The sequence below is a fragment of the Telmatherina bonti genome (genome assembly GCF_933228915.1).
Source record: "Telmatherina bonti genome assembly, chromosome: 11".
In the NCBI taxonomy this organism is placed as follows: domain Eukaryota; kingdom Metazoa; phylum Chordata; class Actinopteri; order Atheriniformes; family Telmatherinidae; genus Telmatherina; species Telmatherina bonti.
Genome location: NC_136629.1, coordinates 33,543,504 through 33,556,399, shown reverse-complemented (window position 1 = coordinate 33,556,399; position 12,896 = coordinate 33,543,504). Strand labels below are relative to the sequence as shown.

The window sequence follows — 12,896 nt, the reverse complement described above, 5'->3', positions numbered from 1 at the left end:
AATTGTCTTGGCGTCAACCCGGTGACTGTTTCTGCTCTGATGAATTTGTACCAACTGCATTTGCTGCCACTATCCATTCTTAACATTTGTATGAATTTATTTGATAAGTTTTGAAATTAAATGTGACCCTGACATTGAACCTGTGAATCTAGCTTTGTCTTAACGGTTTACTCAGGCAAGCAGATCTTGGTTGCATTTAATTTTGTCTCCCAAACCTCACCAATTTTACTTTTTTTCAAAAATATTTTATGATACCAGCTATTGATAACTTTTTATATTTAATAATTCTTGTTGTTGGTAATTAGTCAGATTCCAGTTTAAAAAGTGTTATCTGTGACATTATTTTTTTCGAAGATTAAAAGCAGCAGACCGGCTGCTACTCCCTTTTAAACACCTTTTTTAAAATATACATTTCTTAAAGTTCTATCTAGACTGAAAGTCTGAAGTCTGTGTGATTTCTATAAAATGTGATTTATTAAACAGCATACAGAACATTTATTACATATATAGAAACTGGTGCATCTTGATTACTTTAAGTGAAGACTGCTGATTGCTTTGAAGATAAATACTGCACTCCTTGTGGAAAGCAACACAATTTTCTCTTGGCCCCTTTTACAAACATGTGATTATGTTCACCTTTATAAATGAGCTGCTACAGCAAGATTGTCAACAGATCCTGGCTAACAGTGTAATACATCTCAGTCAGACACATTCATCATCCCTCTCACATCAGCTGAAGCAGCTGAACTTTCCACAATCTGATTCATCGCATCGCACATGGTCGTCTACAGGAATGTGACTCCGCAATAGTGTCCTTTATCACCCCATAGCTTATAGTGAATTGGCATTAAGTCTTAAGAAATGGCCGCTATCGGGTAACTTTGTACCGGTAATGTGCAAAATCTTGTTTGAACTGAAGAGTTTCCCTTCATGCTTTGTATATATATTATCCTTAGGCAGAAAAATAAGTAAAAACATGAACTAATTGTTGATAGCCTGATTGAGTTGCTGAATTTTGCAGATAATTAAGTTTTTTGAGTTGGAAAAAGTCACATTTCTATTAAAATGACTGCAGTGCAGCGAAATGGTGGATGTAATCTCAACCTTCTCTGTCAAACAGCTGCAAACTGGATTTTTTTAAATACTCAAGTGGCCTGTAAATCCAAATCCTAAAAGACGCACCTCTGCTGTGTAGACAGCAACAAAAAGAACCATAGAGGGGTTTCTTTCAATGCCCTGATCCGTGTTACAGAAAATGTGAGGCAGTGTAAAGGAAGCCGTGCATTTGATTACTGGAGTAACGAGGAGAAAAAGGAGTACTGCATCAGAGGGAAGGTTATTTCTTTATCACTTCTTCTTTCAGCTTGTCAGCCAGATGTTTCCTCTTCTGAAGCTTTTTCCTCTCCTCGGCAGATATCTCCTGTGTGAAGACATGATAAAGTGGCTTCAGGTGACATGTGGAGAAGGTGCAACATTGGTTGTAAATATGAGCAGGAGTCAATCAAGCACGAAGATTGAGTAGTTACTGTTAGTTTATGTGAGACAGACAGAAAAAGCAGATAAACACATGTCGTGAATGAGTAAATGTGTTCACATCAGGCAGGCAGCTGATGGATCACCTTCTGTTTGGAGGAGTTAGTAGAGGGTTGTGTCGGAGGAGGAGCAGGAGGAGGAGGAGGGGGACTGGCCCCGTTCCTCTGGGACTGCCCGACTGCCTCCTGACAGATCACACCAGGTGGATGGAAATGAGGGGGAAAAAACCCAAATAAGTCAAAAAGAAAATGCAACAAAATCAGAGGTGAATGTGAGTCAGAATTAAATGAGATTAAATGAGAAAGAACTCAAAGATAAAAATGTCAAAATGATTTTATTCACAACCAGTTAAACTGAATGAACTGAAATGTGAGTTTTGCATTCAGATGAAGAGAGGTGTGAGGATGGAGGGTGGAAACGGAGTTCGTTTACCGGGGTGGTGGACGGTGCTGGCGTGGGGCTGGTCACAGCTTCCTCTGGCGCCGTGGCTTGCCTGGTTTTCTGCTGTTCTTTTTTCAGAGCGTGCAGCTTGTCTCGCTGTTGACGGAGATACGCCGCCCTCTGCTGGAGTTCCTCCTGCTGTGATGCTGATAACTCCTGCGGAGGTGAAGGTTGGACTCATTTTTATAAGGCTCAAAATAAATAATAAAAACCCATTTGTTTAAGCTAGGTTTCCGCACAATAAGTTGACTTTTTAGATCTGATTTTATTTTGATTGTTTTAATTTGATTGCTTTTATTTCTTTTATTTGATTGTTTTTAGATGTCTGAATTTTTTCTTTTTTTTTTAAAGTTGTCCTAATGTATGTTATTTATTCTGTTTCTTTTTAAGCCCCCACAATATGGCACTTTGGTCAAAATTGTTGTTTTTTAAAGTGCCTTAACACATGCATGTCATGATTAATTTCCCAGTTTTAAACAAAAACGGCATCTTTTTCACATAAACACTGAGTCATACAACATCCTGGTGCATTTATTCATGTATTGTGGACTCACAGTGAATGGCTTTGAGAACCCAGCTTCCTTGTGCGCCTCCTCCAGGCAGGACTCAGCTGCAGTCTGGCTGCTGCTCTGCTCCATTGAATGAGGACTGTTGGTGCTGGAGGGCTCGCCGGACTTGGCAGGAGCTCTGAGTGCTGGAAGAACTTTGCATTGCACGCTGTTACTGCTACAATCTGAACACACACATTCAAATCACCTCATGTGGAATAGTTTTTTTTTTTTAAAAGCCTTAAAAATATGATGTGATATACATGTCAAGGTGCTGATGTTTAGTTACCAGATTTGGGTTTAGAAGAGGAGCTGCTCTTAGCTGCACCTTTCTCATGTTCATCACCTGCAGCAACCGCCTTGCTCTCTTCTTTTTTGACAGGACTGCTGCTAACCTGGGAAGAGGGAAGTGCAAGTGTTCACATGTGCTGCGTGCAGATTAAAAAGAAAAACAAAACCCTGCACCAAGAATCAGAATAACTTTATTCATCCATGAGGGGAAATTGAGGGGGCAAAGAGCAGCATGATTAACAACAGATACAGATAAAAAAAAAACCTCCAAACACAAAGATAAAGTGACAATTAACATAAATGAAATATCAAACGAAGGTTAAGGTCCTGGTTGACCTATAAAGTTCAGGAGGAGAACCTTGGGAACAAAGGTAGCTCTTCTTCTGCAGGTCTTGCAGGCTTCACAGTGGAACCTGCAACCAGATGGAAGCAGATCAAACGCTGGAAAGAGAGCGTGCGTGTTGTCCGTAAGAATGCGACCATCCAGGCCGCATGCCTGCAGCTCGTACACGGTGTTCAGATGGCGGGCAATAGTCCAATAATCTTGGGACACACTTTCACAATGTTGTTCAAGCGGCTCCTATCGTGCCGGGAGAGGGTGTTACACCAGCAGAAAGATCCGTAAATTCTGGATATACATACTCCAGTAATAAATAAATGTGCAGGCTAACTGGTCAGCAAAGTGTTGCTAATGAAATCCTTCGGATTAAGGAGTCACACATTAATGTTATGCTGCCAACACTTTCATTTACCAACCTGTGTCTCAGAGATCCTGCTCCCACTGTGTGACAAGAGTCACTGTTGTGGAAAACTGACATCTTATCTCACATCATGCTCTTCTTTACCTTCATCTCATCTGTTCTTTTTCTGTCTTCTGTTCCGCTCATAAGAAGGTTGTTAACATTAACAATGTAATTATGCCTTTTAGGAGTTGCTGATTAGGCGAAGCGGGCCTTAAAATATGATGCCAGCACTGATAGCTCAACTTCTGCTGTTTGGTTTTGCAGACTGGATTTTGAACTACTTTTTAATTTTAGAACAACGAGCCGAGAGAAATTCATTTCTGGTGAGTTTTTTTTATTTTGCTTATTAAAGGTTCCTAACCTACTGAAATGACCTGAAAACGGCAGCCACCATAAGTGCTGTATGAACTCTTTTTTACTAAGGAAGAGAGCTTCAACGGTTCCTTTTGTTATCTTGCAGGAAATAAAGATGAAAAAAAAGTAAGAACAAAAAGAAAATAATTCCGTCCCACAAATCTTTAGAGGCCAAACCTTCAAAGCAACGCTGGGTTATATTTAGCCAGCTGTACTAATTGATTTGCTCAGATAAATATGAGAACTGGAGGCTTTGTGAACAGCCTGTGACTGAAATATCTCTCACTTATTGTGCTTTTTTCTTTTCTTTTTAAACTCCCAACCCTGATAATGAAGTTATATTTAAATCTTATCCTAATATAATACAAATACACACAATGCGGAACAATTTGAGAGGATGTTGTTTGACAAGATGTCTAAAGTACTATTTGTTGTGGATGTTTACTGAACATCTGCAGTTTCGGTGCTGCGGACCAGATAACAGCTTGGTTTAAGTGTAGTGGATTCTTATCAAAAGGTGATGGAAAAGATTATAGGAGATTTTTTTTTTTTTATCTACAAAACCATACCAAACAATCTTGCCAATGAATCCAAATCAGTTCCATTAGGACTTTTCTTGAAGGCTTCCTGACACCGTGCAAAAAACACAAAAACTTCACTGAAATAAGTTGTGAAAGTCGATGACTAAAGGTTTTCCAGACATAAATGTGTTCATCTGTGAGGGGATCCAGTGGCCTCAGGTGCGGCAATGACTGCACTACAGGTAATTACTTCAAAATAGTGTACATGTGTACTGATTATGTGCCTTTTAAGCCGTTACTTATCCCCTCCTGTGACTCCCCTTCCAGGCACCTGATGTGCTTAGAAACCCTGTTTCCCCTCCTCACCTGATTGTATTCCTTATGTTGTGACTGTCTGAGTCTGTGCTTATTTGTATTGAGGTGTTTTTTTGTCGGATCCCCAGACTGCCCTTGGTGGGGCAGTGCAGAGACCACCTGTTTACCTCATATTTTCTTTCCAATCAGCAGAAACAGTGTGCTGTGTCCAGCTGCGCTGCACTTTGTCTTATCTTCTACATGTGTTGGCTCACTTGTGTCTGTCTACTCTGGTCAGGTTGCAAGTCAAATTTCTTTGTACTGGGATGTCAGTCCATTGATGATAAATAAACGTCTGATTTCATGTCAAACAAAGACAATTCTGTTGTTTTAATGCTCAGAAGGTTCTCACTCCACACAGAGTTGTTTGTCCATTCACAGACACCATAGTAAATAGTGGCACCAACATGGCAGCAGCCACATAATCTAGATAAAAAAGTCTTATTTTAAAAGGGTAAAAACATACCAGTCATTAAGTGATTACACACTAATAGAAACACAGTTTTTAAAGATATATTACATTGTCTGTCATTGACGTTTGATTTTGCTGTACACTGCCCCTTTAATGGTGATAAGGGCAACATGATGATGATGAATGTGTTGCTGGATTGCAGGATTAGGAAACGACGACGTACTGTTGAGTGATATTTGACTGGTCAACAGGTTTTTATTTGGCTCATACAGCTCATGACACCTCACCTTGGCAGTGTTGCTCTGTTGGCTGGGAGCAGATGTAGTATTCTGGGCTTCACTGCTTTCCGCCACTGGTTTTTCAGAGCAGCTGCTGGAGGTAGAACCAATATGCTCCTCAAATAGCAGCCTCCTGGACATTTCTTCATCATATTCTTCTTTTGACTTCCTGAAGAAGCATTAACCGAAGGTCAACATTAGAAATGGTGCAGAAATAACACTGATATACACCAATACCAAAACATTTACTTGCAGAAGCAATAGTACAAAAAATAAAACTTCATTGGTGATGATGACAGTTCAGTGCCTCCACTTGCTGGCTCATCAGCGAAGCACTACATTGGTCCTTTATCTGGACTTATTTAATTTGATTAAGCTAAGTGGAGACTTGTCTGGCACATTTACATGTAGGTACAAAGAGGAAATAAGATGTTATTGGTGTGTGTCAGAAATCTTTAGGTAATCAGTACTTCTGGCCTTGTAATCGCACTGAAAATAAAAAATCATTATCAAATCATTTTTATTATGATGTACAAAAACTTTAGTATTTAAAATATGCAATATATATTAAGTTTTTCTTTTGGTACATCTATTTAGAGCCATTAAAAAGGCGATCAGAAACGAAAAGAAAGAACTTCCTCACAGTTTGTTTAGATGCTTGTGGAGAGGTCAGCTGCAGAAAGCTGATGTTTCTGACCAGGTCTACAAGGGCAGTGACGATATACTTTTTGTCCAAATTCGATTCTAATCATTTGGGTGCAAATTCAATTTAAATTGCAATTCTCAAGATTCTTTGACTTTTTTAGACTAAAAACAAAACAAAAAAATGTACAAAATATTTTTTGCTAGTTATTTTTCTTGATTTCAATGAGGAAAAAAAACAATACAGTAGCCTGACCATCATTCTGCTGCTCGAATGCCCAAGAAGACAAGTAAAAAGGTCATGAAAAACAATGAAAGGACAAAAATTTCACTGTTGATTATTTGTATTTATTTGAAAAAAAATATATCAATTTTTAACAAAAAAAAATCTATTTTAAAATTGTGAAGCAAAGAATCCAGATATTCAATTTTTTCGATTTGATTTCCCACCCCTAATATCTACCATATTTAATACTGGAGAAATGTATCACAAAAGGAAATAAAATGTTAAGAAATAAAGATAAAATAACCAAATTTGTTACTCTAAACTTAATTTCCCCTGAAGCTGAAAGTCAGATGATGGAATGCTGATCTGGAACGGACTGGAAGCAGGCGGGTGCAGGGCCAGTATGCAGATAAAGTAGACTAGTAAGACTAAAGGGATCAAAATACTTTTTTCTCAGTTGCTGGTTGAATGTTTATCCTACTAACCTAAATTAGCTAAGGCCTAAGGAGATTAACAGTAGTCCCAGTGGATTCTCTGCATTCTGTGAGGCCTAGCTGTCACCGGGAAAATCCCATTAGAGAGCTGGGATGGGAGCTTCAAGATGCCTGGCCACTTAGTGGTACAAAGTGAAAAAAAAAAAACAGCCTGAAACTGCATTAATCCAGATTCACTCAGCTGTGGATCGATATCAAAACGTCACTTCATGTAATGTTTTTATTCACATCTCTCCAATCATGTTAACAAACACACTCCCTATCAACCACACAGTCAATCCACATACTGTGTACACAACAACAGGCAAACACACAACCCACATCTATAATCACTTCAATATCACTAATGAACACAACATACATGCTTTTCGACTGTAGGAAGAAACCAGGATATGTCAGCAAACTAATACAGGCACAGGAAGTACCTGCAAGCTCCACATACACAGAGTCCATGTTCCTGCATGTTTTCCAGCCCACGTTACGCACCAAGCTGGCTTGCCTTATTTCACCACATATTAATCATTTGAGACAGGGAAAAAGAAAAGACAGGAAGCTGTGACTTACTTGAGAACCTCCTCAAGGATTTTCATCTCTTGCTGCTGCAACTCCGTCATCACATCAACGCCATCCGTCAGACACTCCGGGAGGGCCCCTGCACACGCAGGGATTTTACTTTCATCACGTATACATATAATGTATAAATAGCATTGTTGACTGAATCATACCATTCCTTTCTTTCATGACCCTGAGAGCTTGAAGCTGAAGCTCCATGTTCTTCTGAACCATCAATGAGCGAAACATCTGGAAGTCATCCGTAGCCAGAACTGGCTGGAAGACAGACTGAACAAAAAAACATCAAAACTACTTAAAATGCTCCGAAACTATAATGGAAATGCTGACACACTATTTAAATAAGAGCTGAGCATCCTAAAGCCAAATGTAAATAAAGCTACCAATGTAAATGATTCATGATAAAAAAGAAAGCATGTGTAAAACTTGGATGACATCCATCATGTTATGGATTTGTACACATCTTCACGTAAATATTAAATACATTAACCATTTGAACAATATGTGGATTAAAGAACAACATGAAGATTGTTTCACTAGTTGGGAATTACTTATAAGATCTCTTTTTTGGCATTTTTCATGAATTTGAATATAATGCTTATTCAGGTTAGACAAAATGTAGCCTTTCAGGACACTGTTTTTGACCTATAAGGGTGCATTTTGTTAAGATGAAGAGATGTAACTGCACGACCACATTGTGTGTGTGTGTGTGTGTGTGGGTTAGTGAGGTTTCAGTCTGTCAAAATGTAGAGAACTCTAGTGATAAAACAGATCATGATGTTGTTGTAGTACATATGTACATATTTGTCTTCCAGAAACATAGTTCATTGTCCCCTACTGTCACTCGCATGTGGCCTCACTTTGATCTCGCTAAGATCAAGAAGATTCTCAGAAAACTAAACACCAAAGCAGAGTTTGGATCTGCATGTTTTCAAGCTTATCATTACAAAACTGAATGAATATTATCCTTTATTTTTGTTCAATTAGTGAGCTTTTTTTCCCCCTGCAGATCAAGACAGGATGTACTTACAGTGTTGTAGCAATTGAACTGTCCCCACAAAGACCCTATGCTTTCAAACACTGTCATGCTTATGTCTAATCTTTGACATTAGCTTCCTGTTTCCAGTCTCAATCCAATACCTTAGCTTCTGCTTGGCAAGTCTTTAATACTATTCAGTGCTCTTAGAGGAGAGCTTCTCTCTTTCACCTCCTCTCAACTTAACCTCTCCCTTTGTGTGTCTATTCTCTCTTCCTGTTTCTACCTCATCCCTACATGTACACAACACTGTTCTTCTTTGTGCACCTAACAAAGATAAAGTCAGCTGCAGTAGATATGTGGTAACATGTTCACTTCAACCTCTATAAACAGAAAATGTCTAATATATTCCACCTGTAAATATATAAAAGTCAACTCCTTTTATCAGTGTGGATCGCTTGCTCTTTGCTTGAGCAAATAAACAAATCAATGATCTATTTAAGATGGTATAATCACAATTTTAAGTAATTTACAGCAGTTTAATAGTTGTAAACAAGAAAAATACATGCCAGAGAAGGCTGCCACTTACTGCAAAGATCTGGTACATGTATTGTGAGATTCATGTGGAACTGTAATTATAATTTGCACGGGAGGCACCAAATTTATTGCTGCTAAACTGAAGCACATTAAAACCCCTTTTAACTTCATGTATGGCTTAAATTCCAATATACTGCCTCATTTCTCAGCTTTTGGGTGTATGTGCAATCCTAAAAACATTCTGTCAAAGACTGCTGATGTTATGGCTGACTTTCACTCAGTTTGAATTCTCTGGGAGCTGAGATACATGTGACAGAAATGTGACCCAAATGCTCTTTGCAGTAAAAGTCATTGAGCAGATTTCAGTGTTGATGCTGTAAGTAAATCCTTTGTATAAACAAAACCTCATGCCCAGGTACTATTTATCTTTGAATTATTTACCTTAGAGGTAATTAATGAGATTCAAGGACCGCAACCAAATCCAGACCTCAGTCTCTGCCAATCTGGCACAGCCATGCCACAGCTGAAGACTTGCTACTTGAGATTTTTCATGCTCACTAAATCAGCTCCAGTGCTGACTATTAATACCTAAAAAAAGCCTTATTATAGTGATGTGACATCAAACAACCTACAATAAGTGAATGTATGACAGCTCTGAAGCTATTTTAGGATGAAAGCAGAAGCTGTGATTTCCTGTTAGACCATTCCCAAAGGAAGACAGAATACTATGTAAACAGAATGCAGTGATAATAACATGATTTTTTTTTTTATCATACCACTATGTGAATCATCTTTTTCTATATTCTTAAAACCGGGCCACGCTGTTCTAATATAAGTTGACGATTTGTCACTGTTCTGTAGGAAAGACTTCCATTGAAAACTGGTCTGAAGGACAGATTATGCATAAAATTCCTGAATTTTAAAGATACATCTAGTAGGGGTCATAAGATGGTGGTATATCACATTTTTATTTCATACTGAATTTGATCAAAAGAGATTAAAAAAAAAAAAATTTCAGTCATAATGTTTACATTGAAATAGCTGCTGAAATAACTTGTTTGTTTCCACAGTAAAGTTGCAGTGGTGTATATATGTCTCCTACTCACAACGCAGCCACACCCCCTGACTTTCCTTCTAATAAGTTAAAGGCTGGCTTAAGATTTCCCTTCATTGTTGCCATCTGAACCACACTGTCTACATGCTAGTGTTAAATAATGCAATGTGCGAAGACACACTGCTGCCTTCATTTCAAGATGGTGCCTGAACAGGACGAGAACTCATTTTTATCCCTTCTTCACAGCAGCTGCTGCTTGACTGTGGCTTTGAGCTGCACATTTAAAATAACTTTACGAAAGTTTAATTACATGCGGGCAAAGAAAAATCCTACACACACAGAGTTAAGTTATCCCATATAAAAAAAAAAAAAACCCTTAACATCCAAAGGTCTGATTGTGAATCCGCTTCAAAATGCAAGAACTGCAACTGAAATTAAGGGACTTGGGAGTGCTTTTGACAAAATCATGTTATCTCAGCAAGCTTTATTAAAATGGCTGTGACTGTTTAAAAACAGAACATGCTTTTCTTAAAAACATGCTGCTTCTAAAAGTGAACATATAAATGTATTTTCAACTTATAATGATCTTAATTATCTATATTCCATAAGGTTTAAATAAACAGCAAATACCTTAAATCAATATTCATTTAAATTTACAAAGCATCTCAACCTTTCCGGAAACAGTAAAGTTACACTAGACTCTCATTTTGCCTATTTGACAGACTTGAGTTGCTTTAAAGCTGTTCAGAGAGACCAATAACATTTGGCACCAAGAGAAAAGCAGAATAAATGACGTTATGTAAGCAAATCCCAACGTTGATTGTCCATTCAGGTTAGCTGGCAGGGTGACAGTGGTGTGCAGAGCACAGGGAGCTTAAAATACCTGCAGAGTTTGCGACTTGGCAAAGGGAGAGGAGCATGCATCCAGAAACTGCTGCTCGTTGATGCCAACCTCCTGCATGTAATTCTCTAACAGCTTCTCCACCTAGAAAAGCAAAGCAGCTTTTAGCAGTCCATCGTGACGAGTCAGCAATCTTAAAACCATTAATTCACTGCATGAAAACAGGGCGCTTTGTGAGAGGTTCACCTAACATACACATCTTGGCTTCACACTGCTACTCACCAGTTTCTTATACTGCTGGTGGATTTCTGTGTAGGACAACTTATTTTCATCTTCGTCGTCAAAAACTGAAAAAAATAATAAAGCAAAGAGACACGAGTTACTTGACAAACCCTGCAGGAAGCGTCTTAAAACGAGATTTCCTCAGACAAACTGAGTGAAAATGAGCTATTTACTAATACTATTATACATGTAGTAGGATTTACCACATTTATCCTCAACGGTAAAATGCAGAAAAATATTATTTTAACTCTAAACAAAAATGCACACCAAGAGTAAAGCGAACAATTTGCAGAACGTACAACTGGATCCGTCAACAACAGCGTCCAAGTCTCAAGTTAGCATTAGCTTAGCCGCCGCCCTAACACAGCGCAGAACACAAAGGGTTTGTCTTCTCAGGTGCATAAAACTACATTAGAATAACTTGGTTTACCTGTGCATTTGTTTTCCATAAAGTCTGTGACCGGAATGACCCATTCGGGACTTCCCAGGTAGCCAACAATGCTCTCTACGATCCATTCACTGTCATCCTCAGCCATGTTGACCGACGCTGGGTAACAACAACAACAGGGGCACAGCGCTGTTTCTCAGCTCCAGCTCCGCGGCAGCTCGAAAATGCACAGTCCAGCCAAACGGGAACAGACATGTGGTTAACTGTCCCTCATAAACACATCCCCATGAGTCCGCCGTGGCTCCTTTCCCCACCTCTCTTCACGAGTCGGGACTTTTCTTCCAGAAGAAACGCCAAGTCATGAATTTGAGAGCAGAGAATAGTGACGCCAAATCGGTTGCTACGGCAACCATTACGTAAGCTCGCCGCGCTTGATGCCCGGACAGGCAGCGCCTCCAGAGACAACGACAGGGAAACTGACACGTTTCCTCCTGTTTCTGGAAAGAAGTAGCTCTTTAAAAGTCTTCACACCAAAATGCAGTTAATTTAACATCTCAACAATGCAGTGCAATAAGTAAGACTGTGGGAGGCATATCTTAGAACCAGGGTTTTTTTTTATTTTATTTTTTTTTATGACATTTTGACACCATTTACATGATCCGCATGGGGTCATGAGATAATTTAACGGGTCCGAACCATTGTAAAATAAAAACACACAACTTCAATTTATTAAATGTATTTGGCATTTTCCAGGGTTAGATAATGTAGAGATTAATCCTAAATTTGAACCTTAAAAAAAGAAAAAAACAACAACAAACCCCCCCCCCCCCACACACACACACATTAATAATTAAACGACAGAGTTGGTGTTAGTACACATGGCTTCTCAAAAATCTGAATTTGGCAAAATATAGTTTAACCTTTACATGTTTGGCCCACTTGATTGATAAAGTGCTTGAACTTTTAGATAAAAAAACCATTTACCATTATTTATTTATTTATTTAGTTAGTTAGTTTACTCATTTATTTATGTCAATATGTATATAATTAATAAATAGGTTGACTTCAGACAGATTCATTATTATCAATATATCAAATAAATAAATGAATAAACAATGAATGAATAAATTGTTAATATTAAGGAATGTGCTTTGATAAATCTTTTAAGCAGCAAAATATGGCTAATACTGAAAGGAAAATCACTTCAAATAGGATTAATGTACCCATCCTTAGAGTGACACCCAGTACAGTTGAAAAGAAATAAAAAAATTTGTTATAATTTGTAACATAAATGTTTGATCCTCATTTAGGTGGATTTAAATAAAGCTAAGGGATTTAAATCAAATATTAGCAATGTTATGTGCCAGTGTAACTTGCAGCCTTCACATTATAACAGGCTGTTTGTAGGAAC

General features: G+C 38.3%; 1 protein-coding gene across 2 annotated transcripts; it reads right to left on the bottom strand.

Moving 5' to 3' along the window:
* Window positions 1–1,284: 1,284 nt before the first annotated feature.
* On the bottom strand, window positions 1,285–11,793 carry cfap36 (cilia and flagella associated protein 36; the record flags this gene model as incomplete). 2 transcript variants are annotated; one of them, XM_079249425.1, is made up of 11 exons in its annotated part: window positions 11,528–11,793; window positions 11,098–11,162; window positions 10,858–10,959; window positions 7,563–7,677; window positions 7,402–7,489; window positions 5,485–5,644; window positions 2,812–2,917; window positions 2,529–2,707; window positions 1,966–2,130; window positions 1,620–1,718; window positions 1,337–1,420 (listed from the first exon to the last, which is right to left on the bottom strand). In XM_079249425.1, the coding sequence occupies exons 1-11, from the start codon at window positions 11,631–11,633 to the stop codon at window positions 1,337–1,339; spliced, it is 1,269 nt and encodes a 422-aa protein (XP_079105551.1). In that variant the 5' UTR covers window positions 11,634–11,793. The 2 variants fall into 2 exon arrangements, with proteins under 2 accessions (XP_079105552.1, XP_079105551.1); XM_079249426.1 differs by lacking the exon at window positions 1,620–1,718 and having other exon boundaries at window positions 1,285–1,420.
* Between the last annotated feature and the right edge of the window lie 1,103 nt (window positions 11,794–12,896).